Source organism: Gadus morhua, chromosome 3 (assembly GCF_902167405.1).
Source record: "Gadus morhua chromosome 3, gadMor3.0, whole genome shotgun sequence".
Lineage (NCBI taxonomy): Eukaryota > Metazoa > Chordata > Actinopteri > Gadiformes > Gadidae > Gadus > Gadus morhua.
Window position 1 is genome coordinate 8,451,734 of NC_044050.1, and position 27,810 is coordinate 8,479,543.

General features: G+C 45.8%; 1 protein-coding gene across 4 annotated transcripts; it reads right to left on the reverse strand.

Moving 5' to 3' along the window:
• stra6l (STRA6-like) lies at positions 1-27,810 on the reverse strand. Of its 4 annotated transcripts, XR_003975993.1 has the most exons (19): positions 27,317-27,810; positions 10,444-10,513; positions 8,942-9,042; positions 8,597-8,727; positions 8,054-8,174; positions 7,748-7,793; positions 7,203-7,322; positions 6,497-6,567; positions 6,249-6,354; positions 5,943-6,066; positions 5,760-5,835; positions 5,299-5,383; positions 5,098-5,146; positions 3,172-3,289; positions 2,935-3,054; positions 2,560-2,723; positions 2,136-2,203; positions 1,252-1,395; positions 1-873 (listed from the first exon to the last, which is right to left on the reverse strand). XR_003975993.1 is itself a non-coding variant. In XM_030350467.1 (18 exons), exons 1-18 carry the CDS (start codon positions 27,334-27,336, stop codon positions 590-592), a joined length of 1,947 nt encoding a protein of 648 aa, XP_030206327.1. In that variant the 5' UTR covers positions 27,337-27,603; the 3' UTR covers positions 1-589. The 4 variants fall into 4 exon arrangements, 3 of the variants coding, with proteins under 3 accessions (XP_030206327.1, XP_030206326.1, XP_030206328.1); XM_030350467.1 differs by lacking the exon at positions 2,136-2,203 and having other exon boundaries at positions 6,249-6,351; positions 27,317-27,603; XM_030350466.1 differs by lacking the exon at positions 2,136-2,203 and having other exon boundaries at positions 27,317-27,602.

The following is a 27,810-nucleotide window of genomic DNA, read 5'->3' on the forward strand; positions in this document are numbered from 1 at the left end:
TTGGGTCAAAAGTTTAATTTATATCAAAAAACATTATTTGGTTTGTGTAAAAACATGAAAGTATAAAAGCAAAAACAATACAAGCTAACAAATAGGCGATATATGAATTTTTACAATGATCAAAATTCTGTAGGACAGATTTATATTGGATACAACTCTAAAACCTCCCCATACCCATAGATTACCAACAATAATAATAATAACAAAAGCATCAACACTAACAGCATTCAAATGCAAGATGCCTCACCTTTCCAAAAGATGATACAGTATATCTATGATAAAAAAAACATTTTATAAACCAACCTTGGTTGTTTAATTGTTTCATGTATTAAATGATACATTCTTATGGTATTACATTGTATCGATATGTTTGAATAGCATCAGAGTTTGAGACAGGATGGAAAGACCACCAACCTCTTCAGGATGTTTTCATGGCAGCCTCAAAAGCTCCACAATGGATTCTCTCTTTAGTCTAGCGGGTCAGTGGAACCGAGGCATAACCTTTACACTATGGTGGTCTAAACTCAATACGATGGTGGTTGGTTTAGACTCCACACGATAGTGGTCAAACCTTCCCAAGATTGGTGGTCTAAACTTCCGATGACGATGGTCCGTTGCGTTGATCCTGTGTGTTCAGCTGCTTTGGCGGTGTTCCCCCGCCAGAGGGGGCTGTCGAGCCGGTCTGTGTCCGAGCCGCTGTTACAAATCTTGGTGTTCTTGTGAAGTGGTCAGACGGCTGGTTGGCCGCCTGGCCTGAGGTGGAGCAGGGTGGGGGGGAAGCGAGGTGTTTCCTGAGCAGGATGAGGGGGGGGTTCCTCAGTAGGGTGTACGCCAGCGCCCAGCGCTTCCTGGCTCTGCTGTGCACACCAGACTCTGGGTCGGGGATGGTCGGGGAGAGATTGGACAAGATGGATAAGGGTTGGATTTAGTGGATTTAAGGCCCCCGGTATACTTAAAATCGAATGAAAATGGTGTGTTCACGCAGACAAATTTAAACATTGCATTATTCAACAGCAGTTCAACAGCCTAAGAGAACACGGCAATTTAGTGCAAAGATTGTATGCGCCAGACGGACGGACAAGGTTGGATGTAGCAAGAAGAGTTTGATATGGTGGGTCTCTATTTTCTGTTACCTGTGTGTCTTTTGTATGTACAACAAAATCCATGATCAATGATGATAAAAAAATGTGTGTGATAGGAAGTATTATTCAAACAAACAAGTTATACACACACACACACACACACACACACCGAGGGTTGTATTACGGAACGGCTGGTAGGGGCCTGCTGCTTTTGGCTCCGGGGATCTGGACCACAGCAGGTTACAGAAGCACACCAGCGTCGGGTTGCCATGGTAGTGGTCTGCAAAGATCATGCCCACCCACCATGTGTAGCCTAGAAACACAGCAGGAGAACCACATCACGAGCAGGCACTAGGGTTTTAGATCATCCTGTCAACACCTCTCATCTGTACTACTGTATCCAGGGGAGCTCCAACACACGCTCACACACCCTATGGACAACAGTCCATCCTCCTCATTGGAGGCAGCAGGGGAGCTACAGGTCTGAACCCTGACTCGCCGGTGACTGTTGGATGACGACTGGAAGACAACTAGCTGGTGAGTGAATGACGACTGGCAGATAACTAGCTGGTGACTGGATGATGACTAGAAGATAACTAGCTGGGGACTGAAAGATAACTAGCTGGTGACTGGAAGATAAATAGCTGGTGAAAGGATGACGACTGGCAGATAACTAGCTGGTGACTGGCTGGTGACTGGAAGATAACTAGCTGGGGACTGGAAGATAACTAGCTGGTGACTGGAAGATAACTAGCTGGGGACTGGAAGATAACTAGCTGGGGACTGGCTGGTGACTGGAAGATAACTAGCTGGGGACTGGCTGGTGAGTGGAAGATAACTAGCTGGGGACTGGCTGGTGACCTTTCTTCGTTGCCCTGGATGCAGTGGAATATGAGATATCTGAACAGGGTTCTGCTCTCTATGAGCTTCTTCCTGTTAACAGGAAGGACTGAACCACCATCAAGAAGACTAGAAAACCAACCACCACGACCACCACCACCACCCCTGTCCACACTGCAGGTATGTGGCGGGAGGATCAGCCTCTTTGCTCACCTGAAGACCCATCAAGACCCCAGAAGGACAATCACTGGACTCAGCGGGATCACCAATGAAGAGAGCAGCTTTGGGAAGAAGGTGCTAATTTTACCATAGCATAGCGCAGTTTAGCATAGCTCAGTTTAGCATAGCTCAGAATAGCATACATCAATTTAGCATACCACAGCATATCGAGCACAGAGTAGTCTTGAACAGCATAGTTTAGCACAGCATAGCTAAGCACAGTAAAGCGTAGCCCAGCATAATGTAGCACAGCAAAGTTTAGCACAGCATAGCATAGAGTAGCACAGTATAGCGTAGCACAGCAAAGTTTAGCACAGCATAGCATAGAGTAGCATAGTATAGCGTAGCACAGCATAGTTTAGCATAACATAGTGTAGCACAGTATAGCGTAGTATAGCACTACTGTAGCGCAACCCACCCAGGTCCTTGGTCTCGTGTCCTTTGGGCATGATGGTGCGGTCAATGCGAGGCAGCAGCACCAATCCTACAGTCAGGCTGACCAGCAGGCGCAGGACGCAGGTGCCCATCCCCAGCACCACGTTGTAGAAGAAGAAGAAGTAGCTGAAGCAGTTGAACGCTCTCCTGGGGACGAGAGCAAGAAGGCTTTGAAACGCTGGCCGTCTGCTCCCGCTGCGGGCGCCTCTCTAAACCAACAGCCCTCACCGGGGCAGTGAACCAATGGTACCCCTGGTTGGAGGGTTTAATGAGGATGAGACGTTTGGGGAGTGTGGGGCCAGAGCAACATTGAGTCAGTCTCTGGATGTTGTGGACGCTCCGGGCGGGGGCTGCTTACCTGTTGTTTAGGGCCAGAGGTTTGTCTTTCTCTGTTGTACTCAGCTTATCCTGCAGGAAGAACATCTTGACAGTGTATACCTGCAGGCAACCGACGGCCAAGAGTACTGCCAAGCCCAGCCTGAGATAAAGGGCATCAGCGTTATTCATACACACATGCATCTACAGGTATGTATCCACCAATCCGTTAATAAACCTGTCAGTGGGTTAAGAGTTGGGTTAGATGAGGGGACGTTACAATGAGTAGCCCAAAGTGGTCAGTCTCTTCAGGATCTGGCCATGCAGGATGGGAACGATCATTGTATATGCAAAGATCAGGATAGCCAGGAAGGCCACAATGTTAAAGATGATGTAACCTAGAAAAAAAACACACGCATATAAGCGGCTATTTGTCTTGCTATAACACATACATTAAACCAGCAACAATTCAAAGATGATTTCCCATACAAAGGTTTGTTTGTTTATGAAACCACAAACTATTATCTGATATCCTTAAGCTGCACCTTTTGACCTATAAAAACCTATTTACCTTGTTCACTCGGCGGCCATCTTGAATTTGAAACGATGCTATGTGGGGGTAAATCTGACATCTTACCTTGAATTCACTACCTCAAACTCTTTTTTCTCCTTACTCCTTAGGCACACATCAACGGCCACATATGGCACGCGAGGATGGTATGGTCAACACAAACTCCGGTTTCAGCATTAGTAGCTGTTACAAAGCAGCTAACCACTTCCGGAATCCCCAGGAATGACTCGCCAGAGCCGTTATAAAGGGGTCATCCCTAGGGTTCCCCAGGTCCTTTGTTCCCCGGGTGCAAAGGGTTAGGGTCAGGTTTAGGGTTATGGTTAGGGTTACGGTTAGGGTGAGGGTTAACCTTAAACCTAACCCTAATAGGCTATATAATAAGGCATATAAGGCTATAGTCGATAGTATAAATTTGTAAGTGAAAAGATTCTGCATAATGTCTAAAAAATAACTGCCAAATTGCAGAATTGTTCGTCATAAATCCCAATATTGATGATTTCAAAATACAAATGCAACGTCCAACCTGCCTTATTCTATAATTAAGGGAATTCACTTTAAATACACCCTATGTAAGAAATGTATCGCATATGTTTTCAACCGCTGATATGGAGCGGCGGTGGCGTAGTGGATTAGTATAAGACCCCAACGCCAGGGACCGGGGTTCAAATCTCGACAGCCCATAATCAAGCCTTTTACCCTCATAGATATGGTGCCAGCACGGCTTTGAGAACATGGGTTCAAGTTTGAAATAAGCACAAAAATATAATTCCATTTCCTTCAGTGAATAACTTATCCATATGACATAAGAAATGGGACTTTTTAAGCTTCACATGAATGCGCATCACTTGGGAGACGAACCCTGCATGGAGAAATTCAAGACTGACGCGCTACCTCCAATCTACCACTCTCTCACGGCGACACACTGCACAACATCCCCTCTGATGAGAACCTGTTTCTCTCATAAAGAATATTCTCAGGCAATGCCAAGGGATCGCTCCCGAAAGACATTCTGTCGGAGAGACCCTCTACGATATGGGCTCCGAGGTCCACGGGAACACCCACAAATGGTGACGTCATTGTCAAAGGAGGGTTTAGGAAGCTGCGAGCGCCGATCTAACCCGATAGTCTTAGCTGAAAACCTGCTCCCGACCAGGTTTGGTTGAGGGCATAGGTCACCATGGTGATACAGCGAGGCTAAAATAGATTTGACTTTCGTGTCACAGCTAACCCAGGCTTTGAGCGCAACATACCTCGCTAACCCACTAATCAAGGATCGTAGTACAGGGCACTGGTGTGAGTGTGATTAGCTGTTACAAGCTGTTTTGAAAATGTGCAGCTTCTGACATCACAGGTGGGTGTGTCCACCTAGATGTGTGCTGGATAGATCAGTTTACCAGCGAGCCTACCCAGTGGACTGTAGCAAATGTTGCTCATCTATCCATCATACATCTAGGTGAACACGCCCACCTGTGATGTCAGAAGCTGCACATTTTCAAAACGGCTTGTAATGGCTAATCACACTCACACCTGGTGGTTTAATCTGGCCCCTTTAAATTCTAGTTGGCCACCGAGTGAATACAACCATCTATACAGACGTCTATAGACTTTTTTTTTTACGTGTGATGAATGCCATACCCCATAACGTGTAAGCGATTTGACACCCAGAGTATCTTGCAATGGCAGCCTGTAAGAAAAAAAACAGATCAACCTGAAATGTTTTTATTTTTTATTCATTCTGACACAAGGCCTGTGTGAGTGTGTGTGTGAGCGAGTGTGTGAGTGTGTGTGTGAGCACGGGTGTGTTTGTGTGAGTGTGTGTGTGAGTACTTTGCTCACCATACTAGAAGCAGGGTTGATATTCTTGCGGAACTTCTCAGGGAGGAAGCCCCTCTGCCCCCTCCACAGCCTCTTCATATGCTTCCTGTTACAACAAACCCCATGGTCAGTACACATGGTCAGTACAAGACCGCGCATGGGCAGTACAGGACACAGCATGGTCAGTACTTACCCGACATGGTCAGTTCTGACCCGATATGGTCAATACTTACCTGGCCCAACATGGTCAGTACTGACCCGAGATGGTAAGGGATAACCTGACCCAATATGGTCAGTAATGACCCAACATTGTCAGTACTAACCTAACATGGTCAGTACTAATCTAAAATGGTCAGTACTAACCCGACCTGACATGGTCAGTACTAACCTCACATGGTCAGGACTGACCCGTTAGGTCAGTACAGGACTAAACACGCCCAATCTTGGAAAAGCCTTTAGGCGTGCAGAAGCTGATGAACTACCTGTAACACACCAGAACGTGGAAGATGTAGACCAGGGAGATGAGGCAGGCTGTGATGGAAGCCATCATCCATGACTCTGAAGAAATATGCACAACCACATTCCTTATGTACGGTACAGTCAATAAAATAAAAATCGGTGTGTGTGTGTGTGTGTGTGTGCGTGTGTTTGTGTGGAGGACTCACTGCGTGCGATGATGGCAAACTCCTTAATTGAGGCTGAGGCTGCATTTAACTGATCCAGCCAGCGAATTAACTCGTCCAACAAATCAAAGACCCCCTGGCTCAACACGTACGAATGGTGCAACAGCTGATGGACACAAACATGTCTTATAACTAGAATGAACGAGCAAGGCAGACAGACAGGCAAATACTTTCTGTTCAAGATGTAGTCAGACGGAGAGAGCGAAGGGATAAGTAGATTGACGAAAAGGAAGACAGGAACGAAGACAGACAGACAGGTGAGAAGACAGACAGGCAGACAGTCCTCACAGTGTAGAGGCCTATGAGGCTGATGATGGTGGTTCCTATCAGTCTGTTGGGGAACCTGAAGTGTGGGTCCCACTTGTACACCCTTCTTTGGAACCAACTTTCCCTGCTGACACACACACACACACACACACACACACACACACACACACACACACACACACACACACACACACACACACACGTTCTATGCACATTAACAAGTGGATGTCTGAACGTGTACGTCCGAGCATGTGTGTGTATGTATGTACCCAGGAGGAGGCGGTTTCCGTAGCAACCTCTTGACATATTGGACATGGTGTTCAATCACCTCTCCTGTAACCTGGACAGCACATTAAAACAAGATGTTGTGACCCTCTAGACGCCACCCTAGCCTATTTATGCTTTTAAACGTCCTCAGTCCTCTGACCGCATCCGGTCACCATTCCGCTGTGACACCTTGTGACACCACGTTTGATGGTTGCGTGTGTTTGTTTTGATCCTCCGCACACCTGCTCATCGTCAGCAATCATCTCCACATCGGCCGCCACCTCCGGATGGTTGGGCCCTTGTTTGTAACCCTACCTTGTTTGTCCGTGTCTAGATCCGTGACACATCCACAGAGGTGAACTACACTCATAGACCTGTAATTATGGCTATCTGTTATTTGTATTGATCATTATCTCCATAGCAGTCGGTGCTACAGGCCAATGCCTACTTCTGGCCCTGTGGTATGTGAATATAGGTTGCTTTTAACATGACGGTGGGCCGCTGTATTGCAACAGTTTTGTTTCGGGTACACGCTTTCTCCAAATGAGTGACAGCGTACTATTAGTTCAAATGCTGCATATTCATGTCGTAGCCGTTGTAAGTAGTTTTGTTGACTCTATTTCATATTTTTTTCGTTTTTTTTGTGTGTTTTTCAGCTTCTTTGATTCGCTAGTTGTCTTGTGTAAAATGATCTTGACTCCTGGTTACCTGATTCTGTCGGCGTCCTTGCACAGTTTTGACCAATATGAGGAAAAAGCGACCCAGGAGAAAGAAGAAGGATAGGATGGTCGGCAATAACCATATCAGATTCCCATACCTAATAAAAAACTACACACAAACAAAGTGTGTCACAGCAATGGTTGAAACATTCAGGTGAATAGTTACGTAACTGTATGAATAGTGGAAGTTACCTGACCATATGAATTAGGAAATGGTAACCTGACTGTATGATAGGTGTAGTTAACTGACTACATGAATCGGTGAACCTGAATGTATTAATGGCTGAATAGTTACCAGACTGTATGAATGGGTGAATAGTTACCTGACTATGTGAATAACTATCTGAATGAATGGGTGAATAGTTAACTGACTGTATGAATGGGGCATTATTTATCTGGCATTATGAATAGGTTAATAGTTGACTGTATGTATAGGTGAATAGTTTCCTGAATATATGATGGATGGGTGAATAATTTATTGTCAGTATGAATGGGTGAAGAGTTACCTGACCATATGAATGGGGGAATAATCACCTGACTGTGTGGACAGGTGATTACAAGCGCGAGCATGACACCGAGCCTGCAGTAAAAGAGACAAGCCAGGTAAATGCAAAGTTTGCTAACATGCTAGGCTAATGCTTAAAAAATGAATGGCAGGCTAGAGTGTAGTATAGCTAGCTTACATGCTAGGCTAATGCTTACAACTAGCTAACATGCTAGGCTAATGCTTCTATGAATAGACGGATAGATGAATGGATGGTTAGCAGACTAGCAGGTTAGTGTAGACTAGGGAATTGCCAGCTAACATTCTAGGCTAATGCCTCAGAGATGGAGGGTTACCAGGCTAGAGTGTAGAGTATTCCCAAAACAGCTCCAACTCCCCTAGCAGTTGTAGAAAGGCATGCGAAGAAGGGAAAGAAGACTAGCCCCACCTCGAACGCTCCAAAAAGGAACACAAAGGCTGGAAAACAAACAGACATATTAGAGTGTCAGGAAAATCTAATCTATTCTAGTCAAACACAATCAATCATCATCAAATCCATCAAAATACATTCCACAGTAATTAAAAATAATCCAGTCAGATTAAATTCACTCTAATCTAATCCAGTAATATTCAATCCACAATAATGATTACAATGAATTTAATATTACAAGATTAGTTTAATATAATTCAATTCAATCTATTCTAATGCAATCTAGTGATATTCAACTATACAAATCTACTTGAATACTACTAGTAATCTTGAATCGAATCTACCCTAATGTAACATTATCTAATCTTTCTTCCAGAATGAGAGAAGGGAGAGGGGTGTGTCTTCCAGAATGAAAGAGGAAAAGCGTGTGTGTCTTCCAGAATGGAAACAGAGAGGGGGCGTGTCTTACACTCTGCCCAGGGCGGAGCAGGAAACAGGATGTGTTGCTTGGAGAACAGCAGGAAGACCACACGGGAGGAGGCGCCAAAGGCAAACCCGTAGGACCAGCGGTTGCTCAGGCTGTTCATCGCCTCCAGAGGCCTACAACACAGAACATCTCCGTCACTCCGAGGCATTACCATGGCCTTCATTAAGTTACCATAGCAACAGAACATCACTCTGAGGCATTACCTTGACCCTCATTAAGTTACCGTAGCAACCGAACATCTCCATCACTCTGAAGCATTACCAGGGCCTTCATTCAGTTGTGCTAGATTCATGTGACTGCTGGGTGTCGGGTCGCGTTGGGACTTACACCGCGATGCCAAAGTGCCCCGCCATGCGGGGCAGCCGGAGGTCCATGGCCCAACGGCGCTCCCTCGTCTGGAAGAAGGACAGCACCATGATGATCACCACCTGAACCGTCAACAACACAAGGGAAAGGAAGCTGAATGGAAGAAGTGTGAGGGGGGACATTTTATGGTCACGGTTAAGGGTTGGTCAGGATTTGGGCATTTCCTCCTTTGATGGTCTTTCCCGGGGTTGGACAGACCAAACCGCAGTGAGTTGAGTTGAGTTGGAGTTGAGTCACACTGCTCTTGTCTCGACCCGGGATGGATCTCAACTGGAGAAAAGGCTCAAATCTTAACTAACACTTTAAAGATCCCATGGCATGAAAATTTCACTTTTTATGCTCCCCCAGTAGCTAGAAATTTCGTTGGGTGTAAAACGAGCACTAGACATTCTGCTCCGCCTTTGAAAAAACGAAGCTCAGACGCGCCGTTTTGGAATTTTCCCCGTATGTCGTCATATAAGGCGAGATGCCCCCTCCCCTTTCTCTGCCTTGCCAGCCCAGAGAATTTGGCCCGCCAATGAGATACGACCATGCGAGCGCCACATGTGTGTGTGTGATTACACACACTGTAACGCAAGTGTTGTAGACTTCTTTGTTATTTGGATAATCGTTCTGCTCTGGGCATTATGTCGCATAACACGTCGGTTCTTTGACGTCTCTGGTATTTTCACAACAAGACTGTAGTGGGGGTTATCTCAGGCATGGTTGAGAAAGGAATTGGGGGAAAGGAACTTTGGCTTTGACTCCCTGAAGTACATGAACCACGACATGGAGGAGAAAGGGAATGTTGCCCGCGAATGTCTCCCGCTGCCAAGGGACCACCGCCTCGGCGCTGCCCGCTGCAGGAGGCGGTGGGGCCTAAGCGCTGCCCACTGCCGAGGCGGTGGTCCCTCAGCAGCGAGGCTCCAGCGGGAGACAACCGCGGTCAACAATCGCAGGCAACAATCCCTTTTTCCTCCATGTCGTGGTTCAGTCTACTTCAGATTGATGTGGACGTGGAAGACAGAAAAGGAAAAGGAAACGGAGCGCATGGTACCGTGGCCGCAAGCTGCTCAGGGCCACACCCCCACCCTCCTCCTTGACCCGCCTCTCTCCTCCTCATTTGCATTAAAGCTACAGACACCGAAACAGCGCGTTTGGGGAAAGCTCAATGTGCGACTGGCTCGTAGTGGCTGTAGTTCTGCACCATGGCTGAATTTCGGGAAGGTCTTAAAATACTGTGTTATGGGCCCACTAATAAAAAAGGGTAAAGGGTTAGGGGCTAGGTTTGAGGTAGAATTGGGGTACTGACAGCTGGGTTAGGGTTAAAGGTTTGGATATAGGCAACGGTACAGACAGCTGGGTTGGGTTAAGGTAGGGTTAACCGTTAAAGGTTAAGGTAGTGTTCGGCTACTGACAGCTAGATTGGGGTTAGGGTTAAAAGTTAAAGGGTTAAGCGTTAAGATACTGGTTAGGATACTCACAGCTGGGATCAGGCAGAGGTGAATCACCAACTTCTCCTCAATGTTGTCCCTACAGTAAACGTCAGGGACCCTGTTGAAACACAACCCATCATCAGACCACTGTATCATCAGCATCATTTTTATTATTATAACTATTTTTATTATCATTGAAGTTGTATTTCATTCTACAACTGTTGTGTTTTTGCTGGTGTGACAACTGAATTTCCAGTCCAGGGCCGTTAAAGTTTAGCTTAAAGCTTATCCATCCTATCACATTGACAATTATTACTCTCCAACACTTTGTATTCTATTGTTGGAGTCATTCAACCACCGAGCACAGTTTATGGCTGGTTCAGACTACACGATTCTCTGATATTTCTACACGATTTAACATGTCACTATACGATCACAGAGCCAGGAAATCGGGTCTTGTCTCGTCGGAAGACTGGCCACACTACAAGATTCGACCCGTCTAGCCCCACGCAAGAATCTCTTGACCAGTGAATGGCTGAAGATCGGTCCACCATCACAGCCTGCATGGCCAGCCAAAACGGCTGCCGCATAGACCTTGATAGTGGAGAAGGCCAAACCTTTTTTCAATAAGTTTTGCAGAAACGAAAGCACGCTTCTCACCTGGCATTGAGATGGGACAGCGTGGTTCCTCTCACACCAATTAGAGAAGGCGCACCACTTCGCCGCATAGAGGGAAGAAGTAGAAGGCGCACGAGCGCTCTGAATAGTGTTGATAACCGTCTCAGGCAAACCTTTGCCCTGCAGGATCAACCTCTCAGGAGCCAAACCAACAGCCGTCCCGAGACATCGGGCGGGTGGTGCACCGTCCCGTGGGCCTGTGAAAGCGCATCCGGCCTGAACGGTACTGGCCACGGCGCTGACCACGAGAGGAAACCACAGAGCTGAACGGTTCTCCGGGGCCACTAATATCAGGGACAGTCTCTCCTGTCTGACCCGTTCCAGAAGAGGAAGGATCAGCTGGAGCGGGGGAAACGCATACAAGAGAGCCCGCGGCCAAGGTGTGTGTGCCAACGCATCTACCCCCAACGGGGGAAGATCCCGAGGGCTGAGGGAGAGCAGAATAAACAGGTCGTCTAGGTAGAAGAGAATCCTCTTTCCCTGACGCCTGAGCGGTTCCAACGCCGTCTCCACACACTTCGAGAAGGTGCGCGGAGCCAGGGAATAGCCGAACGGCAGACACTGGTACTCGTACGCCATCCCCATAAAGGCAAAGCGGAGAAACTTCCTGTGCGCCTGCCGAACAGGGACGTGGAGATCCTTGAGATCCAGGGATGTGAACCAATCGCCCTCTCTCACACACAGGAACAACGCTCCGACAGTGAGCATTCTGAACTTCCTCGTGGCAACGAATCTGTTGAACACGCGAAGATCCAGAATAGGTCTCTTTTCCCCTGACTTCTTGAAAACCAGGAAGTAGCGGGAATAAAACCCTAGGTGAGACTCGTGGGAGGGAACGACAGTGATGGCCCCCTTTACCAAGAGACGTGCCACCTCTGCTGCCAGAGCTGTGTGTAGGAGCCATATTCAGTTTAGTATTATTTGTGTGCAATGGTTGTTTTTGGTGACCTCTACAGGTCTTGAGTGCCTGTGTGCATATAATAGGAAATGGACAGAATGCCAGGTGTGGCTGATTACACAGCAAAAGTTTTTCTACAATGGCTTGGCCCACATCCTGCTCTCTGTTTGTTTTAAGTATTCTCAGTCAGTTTTCTTTGATTTTTGTACAAAATAAACCACAAGACCTTTTTCGCAAACCCAACAAACTTCTGGACATTATCGTTTTTGGACTCAAGCATTGTTAGAATCTAGTCTGCAGTCAGTCACCAGTGATGTTAATTGGAACAAGGAAAATCTGAGAAACGTCACTACAAAGGTAGAAAAACTTTGCCACTAAAATGGATTAATGGAAAACCTGGACATGGAGAAAGCAGCAACAAAGGAACAATGGATTTCTCTGCAACATGATGAAACAGCATGAGGCCCAGTAGCATCAAGGAGTGGTATGTGAAACAAAGGATTGAAGTGAAGGACTACCCTGCTCATTTAAACTGTGGAATTGGAAAAGGAAGTTGTGCATTGGAAAGCATAACAGAAACATGGAAGTAACTTCGGGATTGAAAGCCTGCTATTGGAGTGGAGCCTTTTGAAATGCATGAAGTTGACTGGAACAAACAAAAACGAATGTTAAATGAGTCAGGACCTTGACCCTTTGATTTTTAACCTGATGCTATGTGGGCTGGCAAAGTAAGAGTTACATTGAACATGATTATAAACTGACACAGCAATACTGCCTTTATGTACTGTTCCTGTGAAAAGAGAAGAGTGACATATGTGATATGTTAAATATGGCTGAAAAATCTCATCTGAAGTCAGCTGACAAAATGGCTTCTCAACTGGAGGATGATGTCCAAAGGGACCTTGGATCTTTGGAAAAGGCCCCATTAGAAAATGTTTCCAAACTACTTGCAAGCAGAAAGTACAAACTGTGCCAAGTTACCAGACGAATGAACATTGTGAAGGAATTGATGAAAGACATTACAAATGAAGAAGAGGTTAATGAAAGTATGACAAAGTATGGACAACTTGTGGAAGAGTTTAACAACACTCATAAAGCATACCAACTTCTATTATCAAAAGAAGAATGCGAATTGGATACTGAGAAGTGGTATATTTTAAAAGTGGGTGATATGACTGCATTCATGGCCTCTGTCACAAAATGGAAAAATACCATCATCCAAGGAGAAATTGATCATGACAATATTGGACTAAATGTTGATAATGTGGCACCTGAGGACAGTATCTCTGCAGTATTAAGTCACAGATCAAGTCGCTCAGCCACATCCTCCACATCATCAGCAAGGATCCGAGCTGAAGCTGAAAAGGCAGCTATTCAAACAAGGATTCAAGCATTGAAGCAAAAGCATGCTCTGGAGGAAGAGGAGGAACAATTAAATGTGCAAAAGGAACAATTAAGGAAACGAAGAGAGACACTGGAGTTGCATACAGAATTAGCAGCTACAACAGCAAAGCTCACTGTGTATAAATCTGCAGAGGAACAAATAGACTCAAATTCAATGGATGGCATGAATGCTTATTATGACGACATGGTTGACAGGTATCGACCCAAAGGAATGGACCTTCTTGTGAGTGACACAGTGGAAGAGCCCATTGATGAAATGCCAAGTGTGCGTCCAAAGGAAGGAGTTCAATTCCAACCTCCCATCCTGCTCAGTAGACCTCACATCGCAACTCAAACAGCTGGTTGGGACTTTGAGATAAGTCCAACACAAAATGTGAGCCCTGTAACCCAAGTACTCTCCTCTCCCAAACAAACCCAAGGTATACAGATCTCCTCTCCTAGACAAACCCAAAGTATGCAGACTACAACACAATCACAGGACGGTGAAAGTAAAGACAACGTATGCAGTATTCTCTAAAGGCAAAATGATATAACGAGTATTCTTGTTAGACAGCAACAACTCTCTTTATTGCCCCAAAAGGACATTGCTATTTTTGATGGGGACGTATTACAGTTCCAGTCTTTTATACTGTCATTCGAACATGCTATTGAGTCTAAAACTGATAACAACAGAGACAGGCTGCATTTCCTCCAACAGTACACTAAAGGTCCGGCACAAGAACTTGTGAGAAGCTGCCAACTTATGAGTGAACAGAGGGGATATCCTAAAGCAAAAGGTCTGCTGCATGAACATTATGGTAATGAGTACAAAGTTGCCAGTGCCTATATTGACAAGGCGCTCTCATGGTCTAACATCAAGTCTGAAGACCCAAAGGCACTGCAAACATTCACTTTATTCCTCAGAAGTTGCTGCAATGTCATGGAAGAAATGAACTTTATGGAAGAACTTAATCTCGGCTCAAATATAAAAGCAATAATCATGAAACTTCCGTACAAAATGCGGGAAAGATGGAGAAACATAGTATGCGAGCTACAAGAGAAGCGGTGCAGTAGAGCAACACTAATGGATCTGGTCAAATTCCTGGAGAAGCAAGTGAGAATATCCACTGATCCAGTGTTTGGCAACATTCAAGATCAAACCGTCGACAGAGCTAAAAGAAAAGTAAACCCCCCCCTCAAATTAAAAGCAACAGGTAGTTTTGCAACAAATACTGACACCATTGAACCAAAATTCACATCCAAAATCCCCAACCAGTCACAAGGCCTTTGTCTCTTTTGCAACCGAGGTGGCCACACATTAGAGTCATGCTATGCTCTGAAGAAAAAGCCACATAGAGACAAAATTGACTTCTTAAAGGAAAAAGGAATATGTTTTGGCTGTCTTATGAAAGGACATATGAGTAAAGATTGCAAAAGGCGTCTAATCTGTAATGTTTGTGACAAAACCCACCCTGGACTCCTCCACATTACAAGAGAAGAAAATGGCAAACCAAGAGAGCAGTCGTCAGAGGAAATGGTGAGCTCTCTTCAGGCATGTGGTCATATTGGGGCCGGTAGTGATGAATGCAGACTTTCTATTGTGCCAGTCAAAATCAAAAGTAACACCAGTGACAAGACCATAGAGACATATGCCTTCCTTGATAATGGAAGTACTGCCACATTTTGTACCGAAGGGTTAATGGAACAACTCAACATCAATGGCAAGAGGACTCGCATTCTACTTCGAACCATGGGCCAAGATAAGTGTGTTCCATCACATATCATAACAGGACTAGAAGTCTCAGGACTTGAACAAGACAAATTCATCCCCCTGCCAAAAGTATTCACACAGAAAACTATACCGGTGACAAAGAATAACATTCCAAAACAGGAGGACTTGGCAAAATGGCCTCACATGGATAAAGTACATATTCCAGCTATTGAGGCTGAAGTGGAGCTGCTGATTGGGACCAATGTTCCAAAGGCTATGGAGCCCTGGGAAGTGATCCATAGCTCTAAAGAGGGACCCTATGCTGTGAAAACCATGTTGGGCTGGGTAATTAATGGTCCACTAGGTGTCAGCGACAACAGCGACAAGGACAGCTGTCCCACTGCCACTGTGAATAGAATATCTCTCATAGATGTTAATGAAATGTTAATCAATCAATACAATCATGATTTCAAAGAGATATCAGCAGATGACAAGCCAGAGATGTCAATAGAAGATAAACGATTCATGAAAATTGCAAATGAATCAATTGTACTTAAAAATGGCCATTACCAACTAGACTTGCCATTCAGAAAGGAAAACACTGTAATGCCAAATAACAAAGTGATCGCAGAACAGCGTCTGGTGAATCTGAAAAGAAAATTAAAAAAGAATGAACACTTTCAAAGTGAGTACACTGATTTCCTTTCAGATGTAATTGATAATGGATATGCTGAAGTGGTGCCGCAAGAGCAACTGGAAAGGAAAGATGGAAGAGTGTGGTATATCCCACACCATGGGGTTTATCACCCACAAAAGAAATCACTAAGAGTTGTGTTTGACTGCAGTGCAACTTACCAAGGAATGTCATTAAACACAGAACTGCTACAAGGACCAGATCTGACAAATGGACTTGTCGGGGTCATTTCCAGATTCCGTCAGGAGCCAGTCGCAGTCATGACTGATATAAAGGCAATGTTTCACCAAGTAAGAGTGTCCCCAAATGACGTGGATTTTCTTAGGTTCTTATGGTGGCCTAAAGGTGATGTGAACCGTAAACCAGTTGAGCATCGTATGCTTGTGCACCTGTTTGGAGCCACGTCCTCCCCCAGTTGTTCAAGTTTTGCATTGAAAAGAGTTGCAGAGGACAATAAGAACAATTTTCCCCATGCAATAACTGACACTGTCAAAAGAAATTTCTATGTCGATGACTGTCTAAAAGCCCTACCCTCTGATCAGGAGGCCATACAGCTTGTCACTGATCTCTCAACTATATGCCACAAGGGAGGATTTCACCTCACAAAATGGATGAGCAACAGCCGAGCAGTGCTCTCCGTCATTCCAGAACAAAACAGGGCAAAAGGAGTAAAACAACTGGATTTAGACAAAGATAAACTTCCCACAGAAAGAGCACTTGGTTTGCAGTGGTGTGTTGAAAACGATGCATTTAAGTTTAACATCAAAGTCAAAGAAAAGCCACAAACCCGAAGAGGAATGCTATCTGTAGTGAGCTCAATCTACGACCCTCTTGGGTTCTTGGCCCCCTTAACACTGCCTGCCAAGTGTCTCCTCCAAGAACTTTGCAAACAAAATCATGGCTGGGATCAACTTATACCTAAAGCGACGTCTGAGAAATGGCTAAAATGGACTTCTGATCTTGTCAAGCTGGCAGTCTTTAAAGTAGACCGCTGCATTAAGCCAATACACTTTGGGAAACCAGTTCATGCCCAACTACATCATTTTTCAGATGCAAGTGACTATGGCTATGGTACAGTTAGCTACCTTCGGTTAACTAACAAAAGAGGAGAGGTCTCTCTGGCCTTTATGATGGGAAGAGCCAGAGTTGCGCCGCTGAAAAATATCACTATCCCAAGAATGGAATTGACAGCTGCTATGTTGTCAGTCAAAGTGGACAAAATGCTCAGAGCAGAATTGCAGTTGCTACTGGAAAATTCTGTTTTTTGGACTGATAGTCAAGCAGTAATCAAGTACATTGCAAACGAGCATACCCGATTCCATACTTTCATTGCAAATCGAGTGTCAACAATCAGAGATAACACAAAGGTATCACAATGGAAGTATGTGGAGACAAAGTTAAATCCAGCCGACGATGCATCTAGAGCAGTGGTTCTCAAACTTTTTACCATGAGTACCACCTTAGAAATGATTTGGCTCTCCAAGTACCACCGGAATTAAAATAAAGTGCGTAGGCCTATAACTACATAGAGTTTACACAGAAGGCATTAATATTAATAATACGATTTATTAATCACATAACTTTACTTGACTGAAGCAATCAACTGTCTATAACTCATGTATTGTATTTAAACACTTGCAACGGGATAATACTAACAATTGAACAACTGCTTCAATAGGGCTACCCAGCAAATGGGGATATCATCTGGCATATAACATACCAGTCAATCTAGTGAGGTTATTAACAATTATACTGCATTAAAGCATTCACAGCACTGAATATTAATTTTAACAACTGCAGTCAACCAATCATTAGAGGTAAATTGTACTGCATCAAAAAACATTCAAAGAATTGAACATGAATATTTAAATACTGGAGTCAAACAATCCTGTTATAAGCAATCATGCAGAGCAAAGAGAGAAATCATGTGTACTGCGAAAACACTAATCAAACTATCATGAGTAAGAACAAGCGTATCATAGAAAAACAACGTATTCAGTATTAAAAAATACTGCAGTAAGTGCCATAAGGTCAGAATATAAACTATGTTTAGGTTTGAAGGAGAATGTACTCAGGCACACATTGAAAATTAGGCCTATCATGCTTAGTGAGAGGGGTGTGATGTCTGGGTCGATTGAGGTTTGCTTTAGCCTCAGACTTGGTTCAGTATCCAACCTGCTTCCAGCACTCGAGTTGAGGGGGGATGGCATCCCCCTTTGGAATTAAAATGATCAAAATCATCCCCCTTCTGAAACAGCCATCCCCCTTCCCATCCCGTTATTTTATCAATTAATGTGGAAATATTACCGCTATTTCATTATAGCGGTAGCAACGTTACTTTTCCCAGGGACAGATTTGACAGCGATACTGCATTCTCGGGCAGTATGCTATTGCGCAAGCAAGCAGGCGTACTTGCGCAATAGTGCCTTCACGAGCTCTCATTCCACACCGTACGAAACTGACACTGGTAGCGTGAAGCAGTCTCTGCATCTCAGACATCGCTTCCGCAGGCAACTCTGTCCCCTTTTCTCCCTTTCATTCCAACCCGTGAGCAACGCTAGTCTCCCTTCTCTTCCGAATGCATTTTTTTTAAAAAAGAATAAGAATCAGTTTTTAAAATCCTTAAATGTGATGCATGCCTCCGAATCGTGTGATGCGTCCGATCAGCTGCGTTTTTGGGGATAAAATAAGAGCGATGACATGATGACAGTAGCCATCGCTCTTATTTGTGACCATTTATGACCAAGAGAAGCCTGGTCGCAAATGGAATGAGAAAGCGCACAGCCTTGTCTGAAAGCGCAGGATATTCGCTGCGTCGCTGCATCCAAAAGTCCAGAAATGTCTGGCCTCTGAAGGCAGACTTCAACGTCTCGTCACAGGACGATTTTGCAAAATTGTTGCTTCCCCTACTCGTCGTCACAGCAGTTAGTCAATGCAGGTTTAACATAATTGAATATGATGGGTACATGCACATATTTTCTTTAACGGTTGCTTCAACTTCAAAAAATTGCTTCAAAAAAATCGTTCATACTCCGCGTACCAGTAGAGGGCGCTCGCGTACCACCAGTGGTACGCGTACCACAGATTGAGAACGGCTGATCTAGAGGACTTAGTGCTGGAAGACTTGTGGATGGAAAAAGATGGATACAGGGACCAACTTTCCTGTTGAGGCCAATGAGTGAATGGCCAAGTGCAACCCTGAAATCCCATGCACTTAATCCAGATGATCCTGAAGTCAAAGTAAGGTTGGTTGTGCATAATATTGTTTTGAAGGAAACGGAAAACCCTACCAACCAACTGCTCTCTTATTTCTCCTGTTGGCTGAAGTTAAGAAAGGCTGTGGCATGGATATTAAAGTTAAAAGGTATCTTGCAATCTCTAGTAAAACAGAGAAAAGAAAAGGAATCCTGTGTCAATCGCCCATACACACGATCACAAAGTAAAGTGACTCACTCACAGCAGATGGGAAGGAAGGCTATAAGTGAACAACACATAAATATCGATGATCTTGAAACGGCAGAAAAATGTATCATCTGTTTCTGCCAAAGACAAATATTCCCAGAAGAGATGACCAGATTGGAAATGGCGCCATCTGGGGTCAAAAGGTCAAGTCCCCTTTACAAGTTGGACCCAGTAATGGAGGATGGGATTTTGAGAGTGGGAGGTAGACTTGACAGATCAGCTATGCCTCAACAAAGCAAACATCCTATTATTCTGTCAAAGAACATGCATATTTCCTCTCTTATCCTTCGCCAAATCCATGAAATTGTTGGTCATAATGGAAGGAACCATGTTCTCTCGCAGCTGCGCCAGAAATACTGGATTACAGGTGCAAATGCCGCTGTAAGAAAGATCATCTCAAAGTGTGTTGAATGCAGGCGCGTAAGAGGAAGACCAGGAGAACAGAAAATGGCAGGTTTACCTGTTGAAAGACTTATACCAGATAACCCTCCATTTACAAACGTTGGACTTGATTATTTTGGGCCCATCGAGGTAAAGAAAGCAAGGAGCCTCGTGAAAAGATACGGTGTCATATTCACCTGCATGTCAAGCAGAGCAGTGCATTTGGAGGTCGCTCACTCACTTGATACAGACTCCTGTATAAATGCAATAAGGAGATTTATCTCCAGAAGAGGACAAGTGGAACATCTAAGATCAGATAATGGAAGCAATCTGGTTGGAGCGGAGAGAGAGTTAAAGAAAGCTCTTTGAACACTGAATCAACACCAAGTCCAAGATTCCCTGCTACAACATGGAGTGAAGTGGAGTTTCAACCCCCCTGCTGCCTCTCATCATGGTGGAGTGTGGGAGCGACTTATCAGAATGGTGAGATGCATACTCTGTTCAGTTTTGCATCAACAAACTCTCGATGATGAAGGCCTGTGTACTGTGTTTTGCGAAGTGGAAGCAATTCTTAACAGTCGGCCTATAACAACTGTCTCAGCTGATCGACACGATCTTGAAGCACTGACACCTAATCACATTCTTCTCCTGAACACCAAGCCTGCTTTGCCCCCAGGACTCTTTCAAAAATCAGACCTCTATGCTCGACGTCGCTGGAAGCAGATCCAGTACATAGCAGAACTGTTTTGGAAGCGCTGGACGAAAGAGTACCTGCCCTTACTGCAGGAGAGACAAAAGTGGTGTGCAGTAAGAAGGAACTTTCAAGTTGGAGATGTGGTGATGATAGTGGATTCAACAGCGCCCCGCGGCTCTTGGTTGCTTGCCAGGATAAAGGAAACCATTGCTGACTCAAAGGGTCTCGTTCGCTCTGTCAAACTACAGACGAGGACAAGTGTTCTTGAGCGGCCTATAACCAAGATCTGCCTGCTGTTGGAGACAGAAGATTGAAATGTACTTGAAATAATCTCTTATTTCTGATGTATTTCGGCACATATAGTAGCCCCTTCTTATTTAGATTGATATAATTGTAATTGTTACACACCTATACAATTAGGGGCCGGTGTGTAGGAGCCATATTCAGTTTAGTATTATTTGTGTGCAATGGTTGTTTTTGGTGACCTCTACAGGTCTTGAGTGCCTGTGTGCATATAATAGGAAATGGACAGAATGCCAGGTGTGGCTGATTACACAGCAAAAGTTTTTCTACAATGGCTTGGCCCACATCCTGCTCTCTGTTTGTTTTAAGTATTCTCAGTCAGTTTTCTTTGATTTTTGTACAAAATAAACCACAAGACCTTTTTCGCAAACCCAACAAACTTCTGGACATTATCGTTTTTGGACTCAAGCATTGTTAGAATCTAGTCTGCAGTCAGTCACCAGTGATGTTAATTGGAACAAGGAAAATCTGAGAAACGTCACTACACTGTGCTCGCAGCCGGGTCCCGTAGCGTGGTCTCCACCAACCCCATAAAGGGTGGGGGACGACGCTTGAACTGTATGGGATGGCCCCATCTCAACGTGGTGTCCAACCAAGATGGCAGAACGCACCGCTCTTGCCAACACGCATAGCGGTCGGAGAGAGGGCGAGCCGACATCTGAGGAAGACCGTCCAGGAATAACCCGTATTCCTCTGCCCCTACCGCCTCCACACTGCGTGTGAACCAAGGGGGGCTTCCCATGAAAGGGAGGAGGCTCAGCGAGCGTAGGAGACGTACCAAAACCAGCCGCTGTAAAAACAACGAGCTGTCTAGACGTTGCGCTCGTGCCCGCTGAACAGGGAGCGAACCGTCCGGCCGCCGCCCCTGTGCGCATGCGCTGTCCGCAGGCTGTAGCCACAGCGTGCGGACCCGTCACCTATCCTATAATGTGGGGAACCAGGAGACCGGTACAAGCGGCCGTATCCACGGGCTCGTGCAACGAGTCTCTGATCCGTCCACGAGGCTCCAAGGGACGCCGCTTCTTAGAAGCAGGTGAACCAGAGGCCATGTGAACATGCCGTCCGACCGCCACCCTACAGCCACAGGGCTGAGAGGGGGAAAGAGGCAACATGGAGGAACGCACCACAAGCGTAGGACGCAGGTGGCCTGAGGAATATCGCTCTTTAGGTACCATGTACCTCCGTTCAGCCGAACGGTCTTTACTTATTTCTTTAATAGGGAAAGAAAAAGTAGGAGCAAGCTTCCGGAACTTCCCGGTCCGTGGCGCTGCTCTCCCCATCTGCGGCGGCTGCTGCTGCGGCACCGGGGCTGGAGTCGGAGGCGGCCCCCTGGAACGCTGGGACCGGCCTGGACCCCGCTTCCTCCCAGCCTGCTGGTGGGAGGAGCCTGTGAGAATCTCCCCGAACCGGGAACGATTCTCACGGACTGACTGCTGGTGCGCGAGGACCTCGGAGAACCGGGGACCAAATAGGCCATCAGGCGCTAGTGGACCCTGGACGAGGCTGGCCCGCTCTCGTTCCGGCACCGCAGTGTGGGAGAGCCATATGACCCTTTGAATCATGGTAGCCCACGCCATATGCCGGCCGGCCAAAACGGCTATCGGCTGGCATAGCTGAAGGATGGCGCTGGAAAAGCGGGAAACCGCCAGCCATCTCGCGGCTTCCTCCGGGCCGTAGGCCTCCCTGTCAGCCGACAAGGAGACCATGGCAGAGGAGAGCAGGGCGATGTTGTTGACCGCCGCCACGGATTGTCGGCCTAACGTTTGTTAGGCCGACAATCTGCTTCTGGAGGCGGTCGGGGGGCAGCGGCTTTTCGTTAGGGCGCCATCCGGCGCCCGGACAGAGAAGCGCTGCCAGTGGAGGCTCCAGGCGAGGGATCCCCCTCGCTTACCGGAGCCTTCAGGAAAGAAGGGTCCCCACCTGCAGCAGTAAACAAGTGCTGCACAGGCGGGAACAAGGGGCACTGGGTAACCCACCGGGAAGCAGAAGGGGTGCGAAAGCACTCGCCCTGCATATCGTCAGATACGGGGGCGAGAGGCGGGGCCGGCATGGGAATCCCTTTGATGGCCGCCGCCTCACCCATGATCTCCCCGAAGAGATCGGTCATCCGGCACGGTCCCTCGTGTTGTACGACGGTGGCGGTTGAAACCCGAGAGCGGGAAAAACCGGACGCCGAGTCGCCGTCCATGGAGGCGTCGTCGTCGGCGTCGATGATGCCATCGTCGTCAGGTCCACCGCAGGGGAAAAGAAGAGATGCTTGGAGAGGATCCCCTCTTCAGGCAGCTCCCGGCAGGCGACACAGGAGACGGGGGCCGCCATAGCAGCCGCGGCGTGGTCGGTGCCGAGGCACACAAAGCACGCAAAGTGCCCGTCACCCAGTGCCAGGGAGGCGGGACAGGAGGCGCATAGGAGTCCTGAAAAGGACCTAGCTCCAGGAGCGCTCTCAGGTGGCCCTGAAAAGGGGCCGTTTGTCCGCGGCCTCGCCCGAGCCGCTGCCACCGGCTTGGGAGATCCGTGTTGAAGTTTTCATCTTCTTCTTAATAGTAGTTCTCAATTTCTCGCTGATAAGCACAAGTGCTGAAAGAAAAGGGAGGATGAGCGACGGTATACACCGCGTTGTATAGACACGATACCGTGGGGAAATGTGGGCGGTGCCCACGCTGATAGGTGCATAGTTTGATAGGCGCAAGCGCGCGCACGGGACAAGCCCATAAGGCAAAGCCTAGACGGTGTAGCCTACATGAAATAGAACAAGCGCAAATGGTTCACTGGGGTTTGCATTTAATTTAAAATATTTTTAAACAGTAAACATTGGTCACTTGTCAGCTTCATCAGCTTATTCCCTTTCAAAAAAAATAATATATGTTCATCTTTCAAGCATCAATAAAGACACCAAGTCCCTCTGTCATGACTCTGTAAGATCAGAATTCTTGTAATACTTCTGACCCTTGGTATTATGTTAATTTAAAATAAAATAAGTAACTTATTCAAATAAATAAATAAGACACTAAGTCCCGTCTGCTGCTCGCATGTGGTACTTGTTGATTAGCTCAGTTGTTATGGCAATGAATACGCCGTCAGCTGATAAAATAATGCCAGCGTTTTTTTTCAACTGAAAATTTGCACCCATGTCAACTTTTTCTGCTCCTTGCACCTTATCATGCTTATCATGCTACGCAGCATTACAAGCCTCTGCCAACTAAACCATGAAGCAATTCAAGTGGAGGCATAGATAGAATCGCCTTGTGGTCAACTGTCATTGAATACATCTGAAAGATTATGTCAAGGTTTTAAAATGAATATTATTATTATTACCTGGTCATGTTATTACACAGCTGGAAATCGTGGATTTTCTGATAAAGACTAGCTAGCCTTTTTGACATACAAAACAGCAGAAACTATGTTAGGTGCGCTCGTGCTGCATTTTTGGTTTTGTCAAACAGGAGTCTCCCACCCACAAATCAGAGGTTAGAGATTCCTGCAGGAAGGTTGCGCTCGATTTCATTAGCCCATTTGAGCCTGTTCATTAGTGTACAACATCCTCTCTCATTGCTTGTGTAAAAAAAAAAAGGTTGAATATGAGATTTGAGGACGAAACGATAGGGTGGGCTAAGGCAAGGGGTCTAGCTTCGCCACTGATAAAAAATACATATAAAACAATCACCGTAAACATTATAATAATTGAAGGAAAGAAAGTTGTTAATAAAGGTAAATACAAAATATCAATACAAAGTGTCAAGACAGAATAAACTCTGCTGCTGCAGTGCTCAGTCAGAGATACAGTCTATAAGATACATAGATGTCTAGTAATGTATTCAAACATTGTTTATGTAGGATATATATGTATACTGTACATAGCCTAATCATCATATATTGTTTCTTCAACGTAAAAATAGCTGACCGTTTTTTCCCCTTCTCTGGGATTATGTTCCCAGTTTTGATCTCGGACGTCTGGTCACTTATAGCATATAATAATAATTCATTCATTTTCTATAGCGCTTTTCAGTGACCCAAAGACGCTTACAAAATAAAACACGAAGAGGGAGATGACAATCAGGGGGGACAAGCGGAAGACAGCACAACAGAGAACAGAAGCAAGGTGGAGTGTGATGATAGATAGGGATAGGGACAAGGGTGGTTATGAGGTCATAGGCTTGGGAAAAGAGGTACGTTTTTAAACAGGATTTGAATATGGGAAGGGAGGGAGAGTCGCGGACCGGTTGGAGGAGAGAGTTCCAGAGTCGGGGTGCTGTTCGTGAGAAGCCTCTGCCACCAAAGGTTTTGAGTTTGGATCGTCGGACAGTCAGAGTGAGAGTGGAGGAGGATCTGAGGGTTCGGGAGGGGCAATGGGGGATGAGGAGGTCAGACAGGTAGGGCGGGGCAAGGTGGTGGAGAGCTTTGAAGGTCAGGAGGAGGATTTTGAAGTTGATGCGTTGTTTGATGGGGAGCCAGTGGAGAGTGAAGAGAACAGGAGTGATGTGGGTGTGTGTGAGAAGGCGCAGCAGAGTTTTGGACCATTTGTGGGTCTATGGAGGGAATGAGAGGTGATGCCAGTGAGGAGGGAGTTGCAGTAATCAAGACGGGACGAGATGAAGGCGTGGATAAGGGATTCAGCAGCCGGGGGGGGGGGACAGGCAGCGTCTGCTTTTGGCGATGCCAATATATAAGAATATTCTATTACTGTTAAGCCAACTATGAATAATAAAACACGCCAAACCATGTGTCCTTCATCGTAGCTACACGTCTGACAAAGAAACGCGTGGAAATCAGTGGTATTCAGTGAGGTATGATTAATTAAATGCGCTGACAGTTCATTGCTCCTGCCAAACTGATTACACTGAATGGAGCGGATCACCACTCCAAGACGGCGGCCCCGCGTCTCGTCAGCCCCAGTAGGCGGTAGCGTTCGATGCTCCGTCTATGTCTATGCATGTACCACCTAGACGTGTTGCAAAACTACCTGCAAGCTACGACTTGCAGGAGCAGTTTCGAGCAGTTGTAACGATGGACTTGTGTATGGAGGTAGATTTGTGTCTTTATTATGCAATCAAAAATAATAGGTTTGAGAGCAAAACTTTCCACACTGCAATCAAAAAATAGATTTGAGAGCAAAACTATCGACACTGCAATCAAAAAATGTTTTATTGCAAGATAAATTAATGTGATAAAAAAAATATTAATGGGAATCCAAAAGTTTTGTTTGCAAACCCAAAAGTTTTGTTTGCAAATCCAAAAGTTTTGTTTGCGAATCCAAAAGCTTTGTTTGCGAATCAAAAAGCTTTGCTTGCGAATCCTAAAGTTTTGCTTGCGAATCCAAAAGCTTTGCTTGCTGTTGAGCTGAATCTCGTGGGCGGGACCTACACCGAAAGATGTAAGACACGTCTCTATTGGCCAGTCTCGATCGGAGTGACAGCTTGGCAACATCCACAGTTAGTAACGAGAGAGGGAGTTCTATTTCATGTAGGCTACGCCGTCTAGGCTTCGCCTTATGAGCTTGTCCCGTGCGCGCGCTTGCGCGCCCTGAATATCCCGTAGGCCTCCCTGTCAGCCGACAAGGAGACCATGGCAGAGGAGAGCAGGGCGATGTTGTTGACCGCCGCCGCGGATTGAGAGGCATAAACGAACACCCTGTCCGTCAGGCCGACAATCTGCTTCTGGAGGCGGTCGGGGGGCAGCGGCTTTTCGGATGTTGCCAAGCTGTCACTCCGATCGAGACTGGCCAATAGAGACGTGTCTTACATCTTTCGGTGTAGGTCCCGCCCACGAGATTCAGCTCAACAGCAAGCAAAGCTTTTGGATTCGCAAGCTAAACTTTAGGATTCGCAAACAAAGCTTTTTGATTCGCAAACAAAACTTTTGGATTCGCAAAAGTAGCAAAAGTTTCAATTGCATGACTCTTTGAAGTTGTGATGCACAGGATATGATTTGTGTACCTGTAACACAGACTCGTAGACCCTATTGTTTTTACAATGGTAGAAAAAATATCTACGACTTCAAATGTACTGTTACACATTTGTGACTTTAGTTTACGCATGCTTAAGACTTTTGCTAAGATAATACCTTCATACGAGGGCGTCGGTTCGGTTACAGCTTTGGTAGAGACGAAGTGAGGCGCAACATTTCGCAGGACGTTTACCGCAAACAAAGTTTTGGCGGTTGGTTTCAGAATGAGGTGATCATGGGTTCCGAATATTTACAAACGACAGGGTCTTCATACATTTATTGCCGTACACAATATTGTACACGAAACACCATTGATCAACGTGTATTGGGAGTTTACGGCTCATCTTTGAGAAATATTAGCGTTGCAGGGGAAATAAAAAATATGCGTACAGCTGGGATGTGTTGGGCGGTTGAGTGTCTGCAACGACTCCCTTCACACCAGCCTCCACCTCAAACAAATACTACAGCCAGACCATTGATTTGATCATAAATAACACATTTCTGACTATTTCTTGAGAGAAGAGGTAAACAACAGAAAGTCAATCTCAGCACGACTCACGGCCGAAACCGTAAGAGGTTGTATATTGTGACTTAACCTTGATCTTCAGGTGGACACACTGCCTCATCCGTAGTGTCTAATGTTTGCCGAGCAAAAAGTGCTTGGTAGTAAAGGGTCAATCTGTGGTTTCTCCCACGGTGAGGTGGGGGGGCTATCAAAGCGCTGGGAAGACCGAGATAAAGACTTTTAATATTTAACAAGACTCAGATACTCACTGTGTTGGCGTTGTGTTCATGGCTGCGTTAGGATGAGGTTAGTGATGGGTCGTTCGCGACCGAATCAGTTCTTCTTTAACAAGAACGAAGGGAACTGATTCTTCTCCCTCGTTTATCTCGTTCGTTCTCAGACTCGACTCCTCCCAGACCCATGTCGCTGACTCGCTGACTGTGAGTGGTGGTGAGGCAAGAGGCTTTGTGAGCGAGCGTTCGATAATACGATTCAATATCAGTGAAATGGTAAATGCGTGCTGTCTTTGTATTTTCTGTGTCATGCCAGATTAATCAAATATTTTGTCTCGTCAATCTGTCTGTTCTTTCATGGTTCGTTCTCCACCCGGGTCCCCCACCATCATTGCTAAATCAAGTCTATTATTGTTAGCAGAGTCACACTCTCACGGCAGAATAATAATTATAATACATGATAGATAATGATGATTCTCTCTTAGCCATATACTGGCTTAGTTTATTTTAAACCGCGATCAGACTGCAGG

What these genes read in the sequence shown, in the direction of transcription:
- stra6l (XM_030350466.1), bottom strand. Translation starts at nt 27,336, where the DNA reads ATGAACACAACGCCAACACA. An exon ending in GGGCACTTTGGCATCGCGGT is followed by an intron (nt 8,728 to 8,941) that starts GTAAGTCCCAAC and finishes TCTGTGTTGTAG; the next exon opens with GCCTCTGGAGGCGATGAACA. An exon ending in CACGTTCTGGTGTGTTACAG is followed by an intron (nt 5,384 to 5,759) that starts GTAGTTCATCAG and finishes TTGTTGTAACAG; the next exon opens with GAAGCATATGAAGAGGCTGT.